Source organism: Pagrus pagrus, assembly GCF_965226575.1.
Source record: "Pagrus pagrus genome assembly, chromosome: 7".
In the NCBI taxonomy this organism is placed as follows: Eukaryota; Metazoa; Chordata; class Actinopteri; order Spariformes; family Sparidae; genus Pagrus; species Pagrus pagrus.
Genome location: NC_140191.1, coordinates 16,911,508 through 16,932,143, shown reverse-complemented (window position 1 = coordinate 16,932,143; position 20,636 = coordinate 16,911,508). Strand labels below are relative to the sequence as shown.

The 20,636-nt window shown below is 40.5% G+C and overlaps 1 protein-coding gene across 2 annotated transcripts; it reads left to right on the top strand.

Moving 5' to 3' along the window:
- Positions 1 to 11,540: 11,540 nt before the first annotated feature.
- twist1b (twist family bHLH transcription factor 1b) lies at positions 11,541 to 12,942 on the top strand. Of its 2 annotated transcripts, none has more exons than XM_084357118.1 (2): positions 11,541 to 12,086; positions 12,373 to 12,942. In XM_084357118.1, exons 1-2 carry the CDS (start codon positions 11,673 to 11,675, stop codon positions 12,451 to 12,453), a joined length of 495 nt encoding a protein of 164 aa, XP_084213244.1. In that variant the 5' UTR covers positions 11,541 to 11,672; the 3' UTR covers positions 12,454 to 12,942. The 2 variants fall into 2 exon arrangements, with proteins under 2 accessions (XP_084213244.1, XP_084213243.1); XM_084357117.1 differs by having other exon boundaries at positions 11,541 to 12,205.
- Positions 12,943 to 20,636: the final 7,694 nt, after the last annotated feature.

Below are 20,636 nucleotides of genomic sequence, written 5' to 3'. Positions count from 1 at the left end.
CATTGTTGGATGTTTGAATACTTTTTCCTAATTAACTCGTGTCCACATGCTGATATACATCTGATTTACCTAACCATGCTGCTATAAGTAAGCACGCTCGTAGTCCAAACAGTTTGACTCTGCTTTCTGAAGCCAGCAGCCAGGGGAGCCATCCACAAATCACTGTTATGAACAGAAGCATTCCTCTGTCCTCTAGGGTATATAAGGCTTCATTTGGTTTGCCTCCATGATATATGTAGAGGGCAAGAAGTCATTTAGCTTTCAATTTATTAGCCTGGTGATTTATGCACGCTGCAAAGGTGCCGGTGGTGTCTCTAAGACCACCACCCTTCCCTCCACCCTCCTTCCCCCATTTCTTGTTGAGCCCTAATAATTTGGTAATAGATGATGTGAAAGCAGAGAAAGTCCAGCAATTAGAAAAGTCAGGAAAAAAAGGACAAGGGCTTTCAGTTTCTATGGCTGCACTTCATTTATCACTGGTGTTTTAGTCACTGAGTGAATGATTAAATGCGGAGACCACAGCAACCTGCACTATAGTTGGAGTCCATATACATCAAGTACAGGAAACCCCAGCAGAAGGGAACAAGTACAGCAAATCTCTGGTAGAAAATCTGAAATTTAGTGGCTCCAACTGAAACAGCATTTTAAAATTGGAAATATAAATAGCATTTATCGCACACACTAATGTGAATATCATGTAAATCAGGGATGCAAGTTGTTCATATCAGAAAACATATAGACACTGTTGTAGCACTGTAAAACTGTAATGGTTTGTATGTTTCCAGTTTTAGCTGAAGATGTTTGTGGTGTGTGTTACAAGGTGTTGATTGTTACCCAGAGTTCAATGCCTTTCTGCTGACTAACAGCCTGCTTGGAGCCTCTTCCCATGACCACCGCTGGGAAGGAGGAAGCTCTGTTACCAAATGACTCACAGGGAAGAAAAAACAACCTGGAGTGTTTGGCAGCGTTCGGAGCAGCTTTGTGAGTAATCACCGTCCACATCCTTGGACACCTCACTTTGCTCTCCGACTCTCACTTTTTCCATCAAACAACCTCACAGAGTTTCGTCATGGCAGAACACTGTGATAAAGATTAGGGGAAATGAGAAGACACAAATACTCTTGATAAACATCTGAGAAAGCATCTGCACCTCAGACCACAACAAAGTGCCTGATTCGGTGAGATTACTTCGCTGTCAGTGGAATGATGGCAAAGTCTTTCTCCAGTTTCCCCTGTTGGGTTTATTTTTGTTGATGTGATCACATCCTATCTGGCAGTAAGAAGTTTTGTCAGGTGTGCCATGATGGTGCGGGGGAGGTGCAAAGAGCGTGTCTGCTGACAGGTCTGATGTACCAACCGTGACACTCCCAGTTCGTCAATAATGTAAAAACCAGATGGAGGTGGGCTGGGAATGAGACGGGGGAATGTTAAGGGTTGCAGCACAGCATTTTTAATAATGAGCACTTCACTACTTTGCCTGTATTTAATGGTTTCTTCTAAAAAAGTGCACCAACCTCACAGCACAAGCTCTATCAACAGACGGCAATCCCATCCCAAAATAAAAGTACTCATTCTGCAGGAAAAATGGCTCCTCTGAGTGATGTATTATTACATATTTATAAAATTATATTGTAAATGCTGATGCATCCATGTGTAAGCAGCATTTTATGGTTGTGCCTGTTGGAGGTGGAGCTAGTTTTAACTACTTTATTCACAGTTTAGTCCAGTGGTGCCTAAACTACAGGTTGTGCCCCCACAAAGGGTAACAAGGTATATCTGAAGGGTCGTGGGATGATTCTTTGGGTGGGAAAGAAAAAAAAACAAAGTTATGCTACCCAAATCTATAGTCATATTTATGAACTTTTCTCTATCTTTTCCTTTTTTGTAAAATATTGGATAATTTTACGTCTTTCGGCCTTGAACAGACATTTTTAATTGATTTGGAAGAAAGAAAATCGCCAGTATTTGACAACCTGGGAATAAGACTCAAGGATTGGTTGTAAATGTCAGTCTAAAAACCAACTACCAATTTTACACCAACACAAAGCATCTGTGTTTAACAGCCTGGGATCAAGACTCAACAATCAACTATCTCTCTTTTGAATCACTTACTGCACCTTTAAATGAAACCACTGGACGTTTTAAGAGGGGGCCTCATGTTTGGCGGAACTGCTAACAACTCATTAATCAATCATTCAAACTTTATTAGGTTATTGCGAGGCAAAGTACTTTACAGGTGACTGAGGTGAAGTGAATAATTCCATCGGAAAAGGAAAAGACTTCTTGAAAATGACAACGGTCCCCAACTGGACACCGCTTTTCTATGATAGGTGAAAACGTCTTGGATAAGATAAATCTTTACAGTGAAAACTATTTTGTAACATACATTTAACATGTCAAATCTCACTCTGAGAAGTTGCTTGTGAGTCTTGAAACTTAAGCCACCAAATAAATATAGTAGAGTAAAGAATAAAATGTCCCCCTGAAATGCAGTGGAGTAGTATAATGCAGCATAAAATGGAAACACTCATGTAAAGTACAAGTACCTCAAAATTGCAAGTGACAGACCCTAACCACTGCTGCTTATTTTTGTATTAGAGAAACATTCCTGTTACCTGCTTCCCTTACTTAAAGAATGTCCTGCAGCAGATGGTGAGAACAGACATAAGTTGCAGGTGTCTACACTTCCAAACAGCGAGTAATGTCTTTAACAGGTTTGAGAGCTCAGTATGTGAAGAAGTCCACCTTCGCTCTGTCATGACAGCTCTGCAGCTCATCCTGATAGGGAAGTTATCTAATGCTGGTTATAATGGTGAGGAAATCACTCAGTTAACTGTAAGTAATCATGTTCCTTTTTAATGTCCTGTAGCACTTTACATTACGGCTCCAATTACATTACGATATTACCTCATTATCATGTCATGTTTCATCTGCTGTATTAGGTTATTAAACCGTAAACCTTAAAGGGTAACTTCACCAATTTATAAATTAAACATGTAAGAAAAGTATAGAAAAGAGGGGGAAAAGTCATAGTAAAAAGTATAAAGCCTTTAGTGGCTTCAGAGGAAGCTGCATATAATATAATAAAGTACCTCCAGTGATGTCACTCAGTGTCTTAGTTGCATTGTGGGAAATGTAGGCACCAGGTTTTGAAAAGGAAGAAGAATGTGTGGAATAGAGAAGGTGATATCTCTCGTTCTGTTGTATCAATGTTGATCATTTGTTATAAAATTTACCATAATGAGTCCAACAGTGTTTTGGGAGTGATAAAAGTGCTTTTCAAAGCCTGGTGCCTACACTACCCACAATGCAACTTTGTCACTGAATGACATCATCATGTTACCATTTTTAATCCATATATTGCACTGATATAACCATTTCATTTTTCAGTTTTGGTACCAAAATATCAGCATTACTAAACAGATTCCCTTGTTGTTCTATTTGTTTTTACCTTTTTTTTTTTTTTTACCCATTTTTACCTTGTTACATAAATTCCAGTGTTAACTCGGTCTACCTCCTAGATATCCACTGAAACAATTACATAGTATTACTTAACTATTACCCCATTATTACCGTGGTATTACTGAGCTGTATTGTAAAGTGCTGTCATACTCTTCCAATTGGAAGTATTGAAGGTGATAGTAAAGCTGAATGACTTCACATCTTGAAGAGATCCCCAGCTGGGTGGCCACGATCACACAACTTCCACATTGATGAGTAAAAGCAAACAAACACCCTGAGAGAGGAAAAAAAAAAAATCTACTGTCAGTCGAGAGCGGGGAGATACTGTAAATCCCTCAAAGAAGAGTGTCTTTTTGGCTAATTTCTGTCAACCAAGAGGGGGAACAAGCAGGGCTGAAAGGGTTCCCATTCCAAAAACAACATAGCTGGAGAGGTAGCCTATTGTGTCCTGACAGATTGGTCTGACTGAAGGAGGAGGAGGAGGAGGTCGCCTCTAACTGACACACAGGGAGGAGCAGAGGTGAGCAGAAATCTGGGGGAGATGGGAACACACAGCTGCAGTTCAGACGAGAGTTAGTGTCGTTACTACCTCACATAATTTAGAATTGACTGCCTGCAAAGGTTGTCTTTGAATTTATTATGATGTGTGCTTGTAGGGCTTAAAGATACATGAATAGTGTCTAAAAGAAGGGGTGTGTGTAATCTATCTATCTATCTATCTATCTATCTATCTATCTATCTATCTATCTATCTACTTTCTATCTGATAAGCAGCCGGCGTGATCCTCCACACTCCTCCTCTGTTGTTTTTGGCGAAGGATGGGAGACCCTCCTCTGTCCTGATCACTCCCCAGGTCCCGCCCCCACATCTCTGCCCATCATCCGCCTGTGCGCTATTCATCCTCGCGTGCAGCTGGAGCACTCTGTTTGACCTCCCCTCTCCTCACACAGCCCTTATTAACAGGGACTGTGGTAGGAATCCTCGCAGCACCTGTGGTTGGAGTGAAGAACCACACTGGACTACTGGACTACTATTATGCTCATCACTTAGATAAGTCTGTGTGACATGGCATGTTTTCTGCCAGGGTTATTTCACTGGGCTTTGAGCCAGAGGTAGAGATATCATTCCCAACTCTTATTTTTACTTTTATTATTTCATTGGAGACGCATGAGTGATGAAATTTCCAAGTCATCCTGTCAGTTATGCTCAGTATGTGAAAGAATAAAATAAGAACTAGCGTGTGGGATAATGACAGCAAGAACAATCTATTTTTCCTGAGTTGCTTCCCTATCGCATGTCTCACTCAAGAAAACACAAAACATTTTCGTAATGAATGTAGGCAATGAGCATGGCTACTGTTAGTACTCACCACTGTCAAGCTAGCATGTTAGTGGGAAATTTAGCTGCACTTGGTCTGCCATTCTAGTGCGACTAACTCCCTTAGCTTAAGCATTATATCAGCTTCTCGCCTTGTGGAAGATTCTGGTCGTCACAACACATCCTCATACCAAAACAACTGAAGAGCTCGATTGTCAGAAACTCCCAAATTTGCATACATCACGAATCCCAAAACAACATGACCGTTGCAGTGTAGCCTACCAGCTGTACCGGACCTCCATCATAACCTAACAGTTTGCTTAGGTTTAGGCAAGACGGCTACTTGGTTAGGTTTAGGACGTAACACACCACTTCCTGTCTTTGGCACACACAACACTGAACCAGCGAATCAGGAACCAGCAGGACCCGGACCAAGGTAAGAAAACCAGAGAGGCAGATTCAAATGTAACTGCATGTAAATATGCAAATAATAATTGTGTAAACATAAATCTACAAATAGCCAGCTGTGTACACATTGTAAATATTTATTTTTATATTAACTCAAACCTATGAATTAACTTAACTTTAGAAATAAATGAATTAGCTTTACAGTACTTCTGAACCACACAGTAGGTTAAAAGAACTTACCGTTGACCTCTGGTTGAGATCGCCGTCTAACAAGAAATGTTGTCATGGGTTGTAATAAGCTGCTTTTAATGTTTGACCAATATGGTTGTTTTTCCTGATGAGGGAAATGGTAAGTAGGTAAACAAGCAGGTAGGCTTGTTGGAGGCCTGCAACAGCCACAGGCACCAGAATTATTTATTTTATTTTATTTTTCTCAGCTCATTTGATTCATGAATTGCTGTCAGGATGTTAAGAAAATTTTCTACAAATATAACAAAAATGGTTTTAAATATCTAACCAATGACTTTAATGCTACTATCATTAATACATTCTATTTAAGGGTAAGTTTATCTTTGCGTGAAGTGCAGTCATAAAGCGTCACACAAAGCGACATAGTGCTGTCTTTCTTCTGAAAATGAAAAGCAATAACTATGTGGTTGAACTGCTGACAGTCAGCTGTGATTTGCATTTGCTTCCAAATCAGATGAACAGTGTCGGGTCTGTAACCTGTTTCATATTTCTATGTGCTTTTCATTGGGACTTTTTCATCTGCAGAAAATAATTCCAATAAAAACTGTTGACAGCGAGGTCTGTGGATCATCAAGAGTAACTGGGGCATTGTTCCTGGAAAAGACGTGCCGCTGTCAAGTTTCATGAATGTTGTTTTTCAATATTATGAGCGCCACAAACAAAATTCCATTGTATGAGTGGCGTCAGAAATCACAAAAACAGATTCCTCAAACTACAGCACGTATAACCAAAACTATCCGCATAGACACCACTAGCACTGAATGGGAGGGGTTGATTTTGGTGTCATGACCTTTAAACACTTTTCACTGTCAGTAAAATGTGTACTCATACGCAGGAATGACTACCGCAGTTTACTGTGATTTCCAATCTAACATGCTTTTAGTGTATGTAGACATATTTATAGCCCAAATACATCCGTGCTGTATGCTGCATTTGGTATTTAACTGTGTTGTAACTTGTTGTTTAACACTAGAACCTTGATTAGTCCACCCTCACTGGCATGAATAGAGTGCCCAAAAAAATAGACACACACAACTCAGTATAATGCAATACAATTCAAAAGAAAAATAAAGAAAAATACAAGAAGTGTAAGTTGCAAAGTGAACAATTAATGATGCAAAAATCTATCTTAAGCAGCTTTAAATAAGACTCCTAGATTGAGCAAAAGCTGCAGATTCATGAAAATTGTGGGCCTATTTTTCCTCAAATTTAATGCTTTACTCTATTAAGATGCCAAAAGACAAATTAAAAAGAAACAGCCACATTTCCTTAACGGTCAGAGTATCTCTTACTTATAGTTAACACCTGTCAAGCTCCTATACAGTGGCCAAAAACATGGTTAAGCTATTGTAACTCTGTGAACAGATATTTTCATTGCACGGGTCAGTGCACTGGTCCCTGTGTTACAGCAGCCTGGGTGTGTGTGTGTGGTCTGCTGGGTGGCAGCGAGCTTTATAGGCAGCAGGCTCAGAGGCCTCGAGATTTAGCAGTGGCAAGGGCACACAATATATGAGCTGCTGGTCATCTTACAGTCCTCACTGACAGGAAGTGAGGTTATGTTGGTTGCATGCAGACTTCTGTGATTGGCCGAGCTTTTGTTTAGTGATGTGCTGATGTTTTGTGAGTAAAGTGAGACCAGTGAAACGCTTTCTCTCAAACCCTTGGAGGAAGGCCTCTGTTTGTTTTGTGTGTGTGTGAGTGTGTGTGTGTGATTATACTGCTGGGATGCCAGTTCTTCCTCAGACCCCACATCACCCGGAGCTTCCAAGCTGTGAAAACATACTGGAGGTTTGTTGGTTCTTAGTGGCTAATAAGGTGTCATTGTGCAGTAGAGCTGTCTGATATCCCACAGGGTCATTAGGACGACTCAAATAGTTTTAACAGAACATCTTTTACACTCACGCTCATGCACATGCGCCCCTTTTTACGCAGGAAAAACAAAGCTTTCTATGAGATAAGATTCCAGGACTGGGCAGGATTTGCTCGGTTTTCTTTGACAAAGCTGAATTGTGCTCTGCCACAGGAATACCACGATTAGAACCTGCAACATCAAAGCGGTCTGCTTTCAAAGGCTTTCTTTTACAGCTAACTTCAGGAGTCTTGGCCCCTATGTGTCCAGACAGCTTATAAAAGGCTGTTTTCATCCTCACCTCCCAGTTCAACACCGCAGATCCTCTCTCAGCACCACTGGACCGCTGTTATCAGAAATCCCCTGATATGATGTCTGGATTTCTCTACACCGAATGGGACATTTTGAGACTATAGCTGAGGAAAAATGCTGTCATCCATCTCTGCTGTTTGACCTCGTTAGTCCTGAGGGTTGATTAGAGGCTATCTGCTCTTTGAAGAACGCACCCCTGTCTTTTCTCATCCCCGTGCAGTTGATCCATCTTGGCGGGCTGGCACTGCACTCATTGCGGTTGAACTTTAATGGAGTGAACATGAATATCACTGTCAATTGTGGGAGCCTCGTAGATGTGGAGGACTGTGGTTTGTTATTTCAATAGATATGAGTAGGCTGATAGAGAAACACTGCCTTCCAGGGCTGGAGCAGAGAAAATAGACAGGTCTCTGTGGATCTGGCTCTGGCTCAGGACTTAGTGAGTGAGAGCCTGAGTTGTGTCTGCCTTGATGTGACCTCGGGGAGGGCTGGTTAATGACGCTCTGGGGTCACTCATGACTGGTGTGTCAAGTTGCATGAGTCAGTAATATACACTTGACTTTATCATAACACCCACTCACTGCTCATTGATAAGGACAAAGGCGTTCTTCATCTGTCATTAGCCATCGGCCGCTCCAGGCCACAGCAATGTCCGGTAAATCACACCGGAAAACAACCGGCGCTGTTTATCTCCTTTTTGTGTTCCTGTAATTGTCAGGCCCTGACAGTCTGCAACTGACTGATGAAGGTTTCGTCTTTATTAAAGATCAACACTGGAGTTGTCCCATGATGACATCATATTCCCGAGAAGCAGCTGTGTTTTCTCAGAGTCACTTCAGCAGCAAAGAGCTGAACTCTGCAGAGCGATCTGCCAAGAAATGTACATGTAGCGTGGGTGTTAATACTAGCTTTTTCTTTATTATTTTTGTTCTTAAATAGGGGGTGATGGTGCATTCTTATGGACTTGGAGTCTTTGATGCTGACCAGACAATCACAACATGCCAAGTTCAAATATGGCTGGAATCTGGTTTTATTGTTTTAATTTGCTCAAGTGAGGAAAAATGCTGCATGGAATATTTTGCAAAATGACTTGAAATTCAAAGAATGTATGAAAATCAAAGAAATAGAAGCAGATTCCTCAGGATGTCGATGTTTTGATTTATCTGATTAGGGCAACTGACTCCTAGAAATGTCTCCCAATGCTGTTTACTGTATTTTGTTTCCTTTTGCTTTCCTTTTGCTCTTGGTGACTATGTGTTTCATTTATGCTGCTGACTTGTCAGGTCCCCTTTAAAATCTCAATGGGACTCTCCTGGAAAAGTAAAATGAAAAATGTAAACGTCATGTTAAAAAAACAAACTGTACAATCATAAAGTTCAGCTGATATGTGCAGAGAAGGAGTAATCATACTGTACACATCAGTCAAGAAGGGAAAACAAAACAAACAAAAATGACAAGGAGTGGATAAAAAACATTAAAAAGAGAAACAACCGGTCATCTGCCCTCGTTTCCTCTCACCTCTTTAATGTGTGCTACCTGGTAAAGGCACAGTTGTCGAAGAAGTATTCAAATCAATTTACTAAAAGAAAAGTAGAGACAAACATGTAAGTAGTTCCTTAATGTTATAGTTCTTAGGTGAGCTAATTTGAACCACTTCACTGTTGGGTATTAAACGATAATTGATGAACAGGTCATACATTTTGCATTAAGAATCTTAATCTGAGAAGTAATTACAGTTAATATTAATGTAGTGGAGTAAAAGGTTGATATTTCCCTTTGAAATATAGTGTTATCACGAAGCATTAAATTAAAATACACAATTAAAAAACAAGTACATCAAATGTGTACATAATCATAGTACTTGAGTAAATGTACGTAGTTACTTTTCACCACTTTAAAGAAGCTGCTCTGTAGTCTGGTGGTATGACAGCGGATACTTCTGTATCTTTTGCCAGATGGCAGCAGGGTGAACAGACTGTGGCTGGGTGGGTGCTGTCTTTTAGTTTACTTTGGGCTCCGTGCAGACATCTCACTTCTCCAATATCACTGATGCTCTGTAGATGTGTACCAACAATGTTCTGGGCGGTTTAACCACCCGTTGCAGTGCGGTCCTGTCCCGGGCCATGCACGGGCCATACCAATTTGAGATGTTTTTGGCTCTGGAATGTAGCCTCCCCAAGTTTCCTTAGGAAGTTGAGCCTTTTCTGTTCTTTTGGGGTTTTTTTGTTTTTTTTTACCAGGGTGGTGATGTGCGATGGCCATGATAGGCTCTCTGTGATATTGATTTCCCAGAATCTAAAACTGTGATCCTTTGTTTGCATGCATGTGTGAATTCAGATTTTTCTATTTTGCAGAAACAGCAGATTAAATATGAGAGTAAAATCTACTTACTGCTACTTTAGTTAGGAGCTACAGCATAAGAAATGAAGGCAGTAAGATGCAGCTATAGTGGTTGGAGGTCTGCCTACTTACCTGTGAGGTACAGCAGGTAGAGAGTGGTGCGTGCTGAGATCAGCACCATGGACAGGGCCAGCAGACAGGTACACTCACCTCCAAGAGGCTTGAGCTGCTCGTTCTCTTGTTTTCTTCACTTAGCATCATCATCTCCATGTACAGATACAAGTTCCAAACTTAAAGCTGTGATATTTTATATTTACTTTGCAGCAGAGTGATTTAAACAAGTCTAGTAAAAGTGGATCTCTTTAGTTAAATGTAAAATGTCTGATTCAAAGAGAGACACTTAAACAAGCCTGTGTCTCCCCATGGAACAGTACTTCACTCTCAGGCCTCCTCAACGATGTAAATGGATGTTCGCCGGTGTTGCGACCTCTGACCCTGACTGCCCCCCTGTTTCCTGAACCAGATGCTGCTCCTGTGGACCACGGCCTTCTCAACCTAAACAAAGTAATCCTCCACTAAACAAGATGGATATTGTATCACCAGCCTAGTAAATACCAGAGGGTCTTAAACACAGAGTTGCGCCCTCCTCATCTCTGACTAAGCAACAAGGAATAATAACTTCTTGTGTTGTTTCCTGGATGAACAAGGAAATATAAACTTTATGTAATGTTTTTTCTTTTTTCTTTTTACAGTTTTACATATATATTGTGGTTTATTGCACAATACCAAACACATGCCCTCTTGTGGGAGATATAATTAGAGCATGCAGCAGTCCTCTCAAGCAAAAGCTTGAAACTCTGCAGTACTGGCTGCATGTCAAAAATGTAAGATTGGGATCATATGTTGCCTATATGAACGTCCTTTGATCTCAGTTGATTTAAGTAGGACTAGATGGAAACATAAATCCAGAATCCACGTGGGTTAGGCCTGCGGAGATGTGCCAAGGTTGCATAACAGCTGATTTTTAAAAAGAAGTGTCAGCTCGTGCAATTACTGGAGATTATAGCAAACATGTAAGAGGAGTGATTTGAAATCACGCGAAAATGGGCGTTTTATTCTGATGCCGATGGATGCAGGAAAGGATAAAAATGCGCACTGTTTGCGCTCAGACGTGCGGGAAAAGAAAGGCAGTTAAAAAGCGTACATTTAAATTATAATTGCATGTTTTTTAAACGCGATTTCGTTTGGAGCTTTTATGCGTAATGAGGCAATTTAACATTCGATTTCCCCAAGCTTGTATGAGCCTATTAAAATAAAATGAAAAGACTTTTCGTGCAGTAAAAATCATATTATAGTCATGATGATTAAAATCACATCTATATTTCGGTTGGTTTTGCAATAATAGTGCAATGATGTGAAACTGCAGTGATCTCTCCCAGCTCTCACTTTGTATCAGGAGCCTTTCTGATAGTTCCTCGTGCTCCCGCCCCTCCACTCACGTAATTCATCTTCTTGACCAATCCCGTCCCTCCCCAAAAAGTTTACGCCATGCAGCCTATAAGAACTGCCTAAGTTTCTCAAGTATCGGAAAAGGCTTGTCCTCCCAGGAACTCATCTATGGATACTTTGGTGTCTCCAAAGCCACACAGACCTACAGGTGGACTAACTCCGTGACTTCATGAGAGGGAAATAACTTGTCGGACACTTTCTGGGCCGCCATCTACCCGCAGTGGAGATGTCTGAGGAAAATGTGGGGGAAGAGTCGGGAAGCGCGCCTGTCTCTCCTGTGGACAGCCTGAGCAACAGCGAGGGGGAGCTGGACAGACAGCCGAAGAGATGTGGGAGGAAGAGGAGACCGAGTAGGAAAAACGGGGAGGACTCAGATAGCCCGACCCCTGGGAAAAGAGGGAAGAAGTCCAGCAGCAGCAGCCCCCAGTCTTTCGAGGAGCTCCAGTCGCAGCGGGTCATGGCCAACGTCCGAGAGCGCCAGAGGACGCAGTCTCTGAACGAGGCGTTCGCGGCTCTGCGGAAAATTATCCCCACTTTGCCCTCGGACAAACTGAGCAAAATACAGACCCTAAAACTCGCAGCCAGATACATCGACTTCCTCTACCAGGTGCTGCAGAGCGACGAGCTGGACTCCAAAATGGCAAGTTGTAGTTATGTGGCTCATGAGAGGCTGAGCTACGCCTTCTCTGTATGGAGGATGGAGGGCGCTTGGTCCATGTCAACATCTCACTAGCATCTGGAGAAATTATGCCCTAAATGGTACGCTTGGTTTTCAGCTAGAAATAATAAAAACAATTTAAAAATTGCATGATCCAGACATGAGAGCGATCGGAAAACCCCCACTAGAAATGTTTTTAACGACTGTACTGTGGTCTCCCTGAAGCAGCTTTATTATTTTTTTAATGAATGCTTGTCTGACCTTCCAGGTGACTGCTGATTCTACTTATCACATTCTGACGGGACAAATCTGGAGTCCAATGCTGGATACATGGGATCAATCTATTTAAACCAAAGAAGCTCTGGGGGATCTTTTTTTTAAATTTTTTATTTTTTCTTTGCAGAGGCCCGACTGGGACTTGCAGCCGTGTGTGTGTGTGTGTTAGCTCCAGAAAAAAAACAAAAAACTTCTGGTGTGTTTTCATGTTGTTGACGACGAATGTTGAAAATATCTTCAGTCCTTTTTTTTTTGTTGTTAAAGAAATGAAATGTTTAATGCATGCCTTTGGACTTGTGTCTGTGGAGGTCAAAGTGCATTATTGAAGCAGTTGTCTCAGTGTTTGGTGTGAGACTGTCAACTGGTGGTGTAGCTCACATTGCAAGGCGGACTGTGTGGATCTAACCTGTGCTTTAAAAACAAATATTTTCAGAAAACATTTATTTATTTATTGGTGAAATGGAGGGGATAGATCCTGTGTTTGAGATGCGAATACATTCCTATTTTTTATTATCTTTTTTGTAAATGTTTGTACATTTTTTTTGCATTAAAGAAAATGACGATGAAAGTGTTTTATTTTTATTGTTTTTGGTTTTTTTTCTCTTTTGTGTTAATCCAGTTACATGAAATGAAAACTCAATCCACTGGCATTTTGCGAGACAATCACCACATGAAATGAAATAGCTACCATGCCTGCATCACGTGGAGCGATTCGTATCAGATTTAATGACAAAAGCTTCCAGTCACTTGGGAAAACAGATGGAGTTATTATTGGCTCGAGCAAAAGCGTTGGAGAAACATGCAGCTATATTTTTTTTTTGTCTAAAATATTGTTACACATCCAAAAACAATTCATGGCTTATAAATTCTTCACGTCATTTAAAAGTATTTTAAGGAGAAATGCCAGTGTTGACACATAATTTAAACGTGAGAAGAAGGGGAAAAAAAGGTTTATTGAAGAAAAAAATCTGGTGTAGAAAAAAAAAACAAAGTCAGTCTGTATGAACTGAGTTAAAATTCCGTTTTAATTAAAATGATAAAAGCAGTCTCCAGTTTCTCCCTCACTCTCTGTTTTTCCTGGAGTTGTTTACAGTTGGATTAAGGGCTGGATCTGAGACTCACCATTATAAGTAAATAAGTTAAACTGGGGTCGTGTCAACCTGCTGCTGGGCCCATGACACAGTGTCTCCTCTGACAGAAGCTGAACATGAACAACAATGAGTTTTAAGCGTTTTTTAAAGACATTTTTCCCAAAGCAGAAATCAAACTAACACGACTTTCTTATACTGATTTAATTGCAACATCACACTGCCTGTTCATGATGACAAAATCCCCCCCAAAATGACATTATTTCACCGTATGTGATTTTTTTTGTGCGCATCTGCAGCGCAACACAATAACCAACAGATAAGGCCTCTGTGCGTCTTTACGCACGAAAAGTAATCCCGACTATTGTCACCAAATAAATCTCTCCCACTGTGATTGATCCCACTGATCTGGGAAAGTGTTTCTCACTGTCCAAATCAAAGTGCGTGCCCGTTTGAAGGTGTGTAATTGGCTTGCGAGGCATGTATGGAATTCCCAGATGTCTATGAAATTTAAGGAGGCCGTGAAGGTACACGCAGTGGGTCTGCACATAGAGGCTATTCTCGCTGAAAGTGTAGACACGCTCAGTCTAAATCAATAAACAGCTTCTCTTGAAACTTTTACAGTTGAGGCTATTCACTTAATACCAGATAAATAAACAGGGCCTGCGATAAACACGAGCTGTAGCCTGACATGCATCACCCCCAAAAACTTTTCTTTTTAAAAACGAATTCTAACTCCTTACGCAGTGAATCCTGAAATGAGTTCCCTCTCTCCCTTCTTTCGGGAGAGAGGAGTTGGCAATTGACACGATGCAGAGGCACAGAATGAAACCTATTTAGAACAGATGTTAGTATTTTTAAAAAAAGTCACGTGAAATGAGCAGATGTTCAGACTGTGTGCACAGGCTGGCCGTGCAGTGCAGAGCAGAGCAGACAGAGAGAGCTCGGAGGAGCTTTACCTCCACGCAGACACGAGCTGTGAGGCTGTAGCTGTGCATGCAGATCATCCAGGAGGTTTGATTAAAGTGGATTTTATAACAGTGGACACCTGCAGGGATTTATGTGGCGCAGGCTGACCGCGCGGAGACAAAAGGTAGGCTGAGAGAGGACATGTGGCAAGGGCTGAAACACTTGTGATTGTGCAAGATGTTGTTGACTCGATGGTGATTTGGCTGAAAGGTGAGATGTGAAAGTCAGGATGTTTTTCTAAAGCTTCCGACAGTAACGGGCCTGCTGCCGTCGACGTTTCAGACTGCTTTGAAGCGAAGTGTGTGTGTGTGTGTGTGTGTGTGTGTGTGTGTGTTTGGGGGAGGGAGGAGGTTTAAAGGAGGGGAGTTACTCAGAAATGGACGACAATTTATCATCCAGCTATTGGGAGGGGGGGAAAGAAATGGATGACACACATCAAACTCTGACTAAGCCCCATATACCGGAACTGTTGTGACACACATGGACGATAAGTTACGTCTAAAAATGGACGGAAATAACTGCAATATCAAATGACATTTAACTTCGTTTTTTCTCTGTTTCTGATTGTGATTATCTTTATTACATGAGGAACAAGTTTCCAAATGATTCATTTGTTCTGATATTTGTTTGTGCAGCTTATTGTAAAAAACCCATACAACTTCTTTAACGTTCAAAAACTTTTATTGCTAAAAGTTATAAAACTATCCCTATTATTGTTATTATTATTATTATTATTATTATTATTATTATTACCATCATTATTATAGTGGGAGTAGTTGTAGTTGTTTTTAATATTATTATTTTATTAGTATTATTATTATTATTGTTATTATAGTATTACAGTTTAATAGATTAACGTTTTTGTTTTGGCACACAAATCACAACAATTGCCTTTGAAAAAAATTCAAAATAAAATCTCTCGGTTTCGTAACAAAATATCGCTGTTCGTTCAACGTGCAGCTGCTGCTGACAGGTGACCATCACGCCAAACATCTTATCCAATGTATGTGGATATTAAGCTACAATAGCATATTTTTTAGTTTTATTTTTACCTCCAAATTCTGCCTCTTTAAAAGATATTTCCACTTTTAAAAAAATAATTCTGGTTGTTTTTATTTCCTTGCATGCATAAATCGTTATTTGATTGGTCGAGTTCGTAATTAAGAGAGAAGAAAATATGGTGTGACTTATAATTTATGACAGGACCCCTTATAATTATTCTTAACAATATATGTACACCAGACATTTTAAAGTTTTTCAAATTAAAAGTTTATTTCTGAGCTCAACAGGAAGGAGCAGGTGCAGACTTTACTGCCAGATCCACAATTTTAAGTGAAATTCCAGATTTTTCCATTTTGAGTCTGAGTGAGAAATGAAAAGTCGCTCCAGTTGGTGATCAAACTTTTTCAGACACACACACACACACACACTTTCATCCACACCTTTAACAATGCCTCAGAAAGTGCATATTAAAGCCAGGAGCAGTTGAGCTGCATGGAGATAAGATCAGAGTCCGGGACTGCACTTGAGGCAAGGAAACAGAGGAGAGGCTAAACAGAAACAGACAGCTTACAGTGCATTCCTCCTGCATCTGCTGATTATTGAATACATTAACATCTATAATGCAGCTCTGTGTTGAGAGGGCATTTTATTTGATGCACATGTGAAGAGTCAGATCAGTTGTTGTCCACAAAATGGACTTGAAAGTTGAAAGCAGCCATGCTGGAAACCGTCGACATCGAGTCGACGCACATCTGTGCGAGATCTTTAGTTTTATGTGTGAATGATAGAAAGAGTCAGAAAGATGGAAAATCTGAATCTTTTTCTTGGTATGTGCGTTTGCTTTTATTAGCCTATACCAACACCTCACTGCCTGTAATGTATTTTCAGAAAACACATCAAAGAAAATGTCAGAGAAAATGATTTTGAGGAAATATTTGATTGGAAATATGCTCTTAATATAAAAAAAAAAAAATTGTTATACATAATCTATGTTTGTCTCAGAGCAGATGGCAACTACAGGTACCTGTTGGGTTCACTGACCTTTGAAAATGAGCTGCTACCTGCAGCTGTGAGCACTTTTTCACATGACAGCCCCATGAGATCAGGCACCAAATTATGAGGAACTGTGTGTCATAGAATAAAGGTTGGAATTTCATATTTCCGCCTTCTTCTCCTCTGTTCACTGCAGGAGGAAGATGATAATGATGATAGCTTACACGACCAGAAAAACAGCCACTTTAAGATGATCTTGGGACAGATTATTTGAGTTTCTTTGTCTCCAGATGTGCAGCGCTGGAGCTCTAAGTGCTTTGCTCGCACCAAGATGAATCTGTTTTACTGTGAATTAAAGTTAAGATTTAGGTGTAGATGTATCAGTGTGCTTCAGGATTAAGACGAGAGTGCTCTCTTAAATCTAAAACATGTAACCACTTTTCTTTCTTTTTAAGCGCAGGTGTGTTTTCAGTGCCAAATGTGCTAAATTCCCTGCACCAGAACTGTTGTTTCTGCAATGCAATGCAATGAGCCTCGTTTAGTTAAAAAAGTTTGAACAAAAGAACTGAAACATTTTTCACGATCAGTCAAGGAAATCCAAAACGTACTGTATGTCTTGAAAACATCACAATTCACACTCTTGACAATCAACCGTTCTCGAAGGTTGTCAGCTGATAACAAAGTAGTCAAAATCACATTGGAAATGCAGCTCGCTTTCAAGAGTACTTTCCCCTGAATATAAAACACTCTCTTTATATAAATCAGTTTGATCCAAGACAGGCCCGAATACTCTCTAACCTGGCGTAGCGAGGAGAGGATACCTCATGCCAAAGAACATTTCTGTGCAGGTCCAGCAGCATTTGATGCGGTGCACGTACATGATTAATGTCAACATGTGAGAACAAAACGGTGAGAGGGATGATTGTGTGTTTGATTTGGCATAATTATTGATTGAAATGTCTTTTTCTGTTGATTTACTTATCAAGCAGACAGAAACTGCATTATTTATCCCTTATCCTCCAAAAGTCAATACACATATTTCAACCCTTTATTTGTGCATTTAAGAATGAAGAATGTTGGCAGAGAGAAGACCAAAAACTTTAGCATTAAATGAATCGTCTCCACTCATTTGCAATAATTAAAGATTTTCATCCTGAGATCATACGACAACACAAAGCTTTTTTTCTGAAAAGTGGTATGATCCTCGAGGAAAATGATCTATGGTCAACAATTACAATGTTAACACATTATTTCTCGAGATATTTGGATAAAAGCGAACACAACTGACAGACTCGTACACCTCTGGCTGTTTGAGAAAATGTTAACCGATGCTTGTTTAAATCTGGTTGAAGGCTTGGGGACACCCTCTGTGTTAAGTTGGCAAATTACAGATTTCAACCGAAAACGCGAAGCCATTACAGGTCAGCGTTTCATCACACTGGTCATGAGGAATGACGCCATGATTCAGGCAGGCGATGTGACTCTATCCACGACCGGAGACGTCCTTTGATACACGTCCAAAAGGTCACAGTCGAAGCGTGTGCACCTTGTGTTTAACCCTCGTTGCGTGTGATGTGTGCCACCCAGGTTGCAGACAAGACACGGATCAGTGTGTTTTAGGGGAATACACAATGATGTCACAGACAGGAAAAGGGCTGGGAAAGGCTTGGCACCTTTCTGGAATTGGCCGGATCCCCATTGGCTCAGCAGAAACGCTGCAATAATAAACAGGCAATCAGAAGGCGGCGTGAGCGTACACAAAGACATTGCAAAACTTTGCAGATAATAAAAGCAGATTTTTCACTGGAGGGGGATGATTATTTGTGTTCTTCAGTTGTCCATAAATAGAGGGCCTCTCGCAGGAAGTATAAACATACAGATGAAGTGGAGGGCAGCCGTGGTCCAACGCAATGATTTCAAACATTCCTGTTTATGTTCAATCAAGACGGGGTATATGTATAACTGTAGCCCCAGTTTGAGCATGAAATACGAAGGATTATTTTCTGAGGGAAGAGGGAAAAAGAATAGCTCACTTTAAAATGTAAACTGTTTGATGAGGGTTTCACTCCTTCTGGAAAGTCAGCCACACATCTAGAAAAGCTCACGACGGACGCACATGAGTGAAAAGTTCAATCTTTTCAAATTCAATACCATTCTCTTATAATAACCTATGTGTGCTGTGAAGGATGTCACCTTAGTTTCAACCTCAACCTCCTCCTGGATGTGACTAAAGATGGAGCACAATTTGTCCCTTATTGAGGCTCTGAGTGAGACATGCTGTCCTTGTGTATCGCCCGGGGGATAACTGGGCTCTAATGACGCAGCATCCCTGCATCTGTCCCTGAGGGCGCTCCTCACACCGGGTAGTAATCCCATTGCCTTCATTAACCTGCTGGCCCACCAGTCCCACCAACGCTGAATACTGGGACTCTTATGTCACGCTGATAATTGATGTGTTGGTACCTTGAGTTACAATGATCTCCTTATTCCTTCCAAATCACCTTAAATACTTTATTCTTATCCAATTTAGTGAATTCTTAGCAGGAAGCAGCTTTATGTGGGTGCAGGGAAAATCTAATTGACCATCACTGCAAAAACCTGTTGTAATACAGACCGAAGTGGTTAGTCACACACAGCAAAAAGAAAAAGTTAGTTTATAATTTATAATTTTATGATGCATAGAAATTAGAAAATGCACAGAAATGTAGCAGTAAACAGCAAAATGAAAACCGGCTGTTGAGGGTCATGTTGCTCATCAAGATAACATGATGCTAAGCCAGAACTGAACATAATCTCTTTTGCTGTGTGAATCCACCCAAATGCCCTTCTGCTGCCGTAACTGAAATTAAAGATGCACTTTTTTATATAAACTATCATGGCACAGAAATTGTGCTCAGATCGAATATAGCACCAACAAACGGATGTTAAGCTTCATAACTGTCAAATATTCTGAGTATAAAGAAACTATGGAGAAAAACAAATAAGGGGATTATATTTGCATTTTGGACAGCTCTAATCATCACTTGACTGTTGCCGTAGCGTAAGTCGCTGAGCTGTAAACAGGATCATTTCTGATCATGCGTCGCTTCAGGCCGGTTCTCACCTGGCTTTAATGTTCTCTATAAGTTATGACTCATCGTGTGTTTCCTCGCATCCCAGCAGGAGTGTCGGTGCAGGACGCTGACTCTTCGCACGTGGCGTCAGGATCCTTCAGACGAGCCACCTGGTCGAATGACGAAGACAATGACATCAAGAACAACAGTAACAATATGAAGCTTTTTTTCTTTTCTTTTTTTCTTTTGTTGTTGTTGTAGCATCTATGATTAGTTTTATGGTTGTGTAGTTATCAAAAACAGCTTTGTGTAAATAATTCAAAATATTTTGTGTTTCTCTGATAAGCTGTACTGTAATTCTCATGCATTAATATACTGCTCAACACCAGCCATAAAAACAAGCAAACAATGAACTTAAGAGTTTCTGAAAAACAACTGGTTGTAAAAAAAGTATTATATAGTATTATGTCTGAAATGATTGTAAATATGTACATCTAAAATCTACACATATTTAAAAAGCTGACTAGTTATTAGAAATATACTTTTATAAAAGTGAAGTCTCTCTGAGAGCCCATTAAGAAGCCACTGATAATCTCAGTGTAAGACAACAGAGACCTCATCTTATCCCCATGTCATCAGGGTGCTGGCTTCGTCCTCCACAACAGAGGACCGGCTGTTTGTGACCTTAGTGCTAAATCAAGTTCAAAGAGGACCACTGGTGTTTGGCAGATAGTTTTACATGAGGGCAGTGGGAGAACAGCGTGTTTGGTCAACCTCTGGCTCCCCCTTTGATTCGCAGCTCTCTGTGACCTCTGGCAGAGCAACACTTCACTCAGGCACACCGGTCAGTCTGATAAGATCTGAGCGATAACCGACTTGACTTTCCATCTCTGTTCATTTATTTTTATAACATTTTTACATAAAGGCTCCATCTTTTGCGGATTAAGAAATGTTTCTGGCAACTTCACCCGAGCAAAAATACAGAAATCAGATTTGAGAAATACTTTCTTACAAAGAAACTGTGGTTGGTTGGATTCCTGAAGAATGAGTCCACATTACGATCACTGACATTAAGGAAGTAATTACTTCCCATTGTGTCATCAGGCTGTATGAACGCATATTAGTTTAAGTGATCGTAGACAGATGGACTG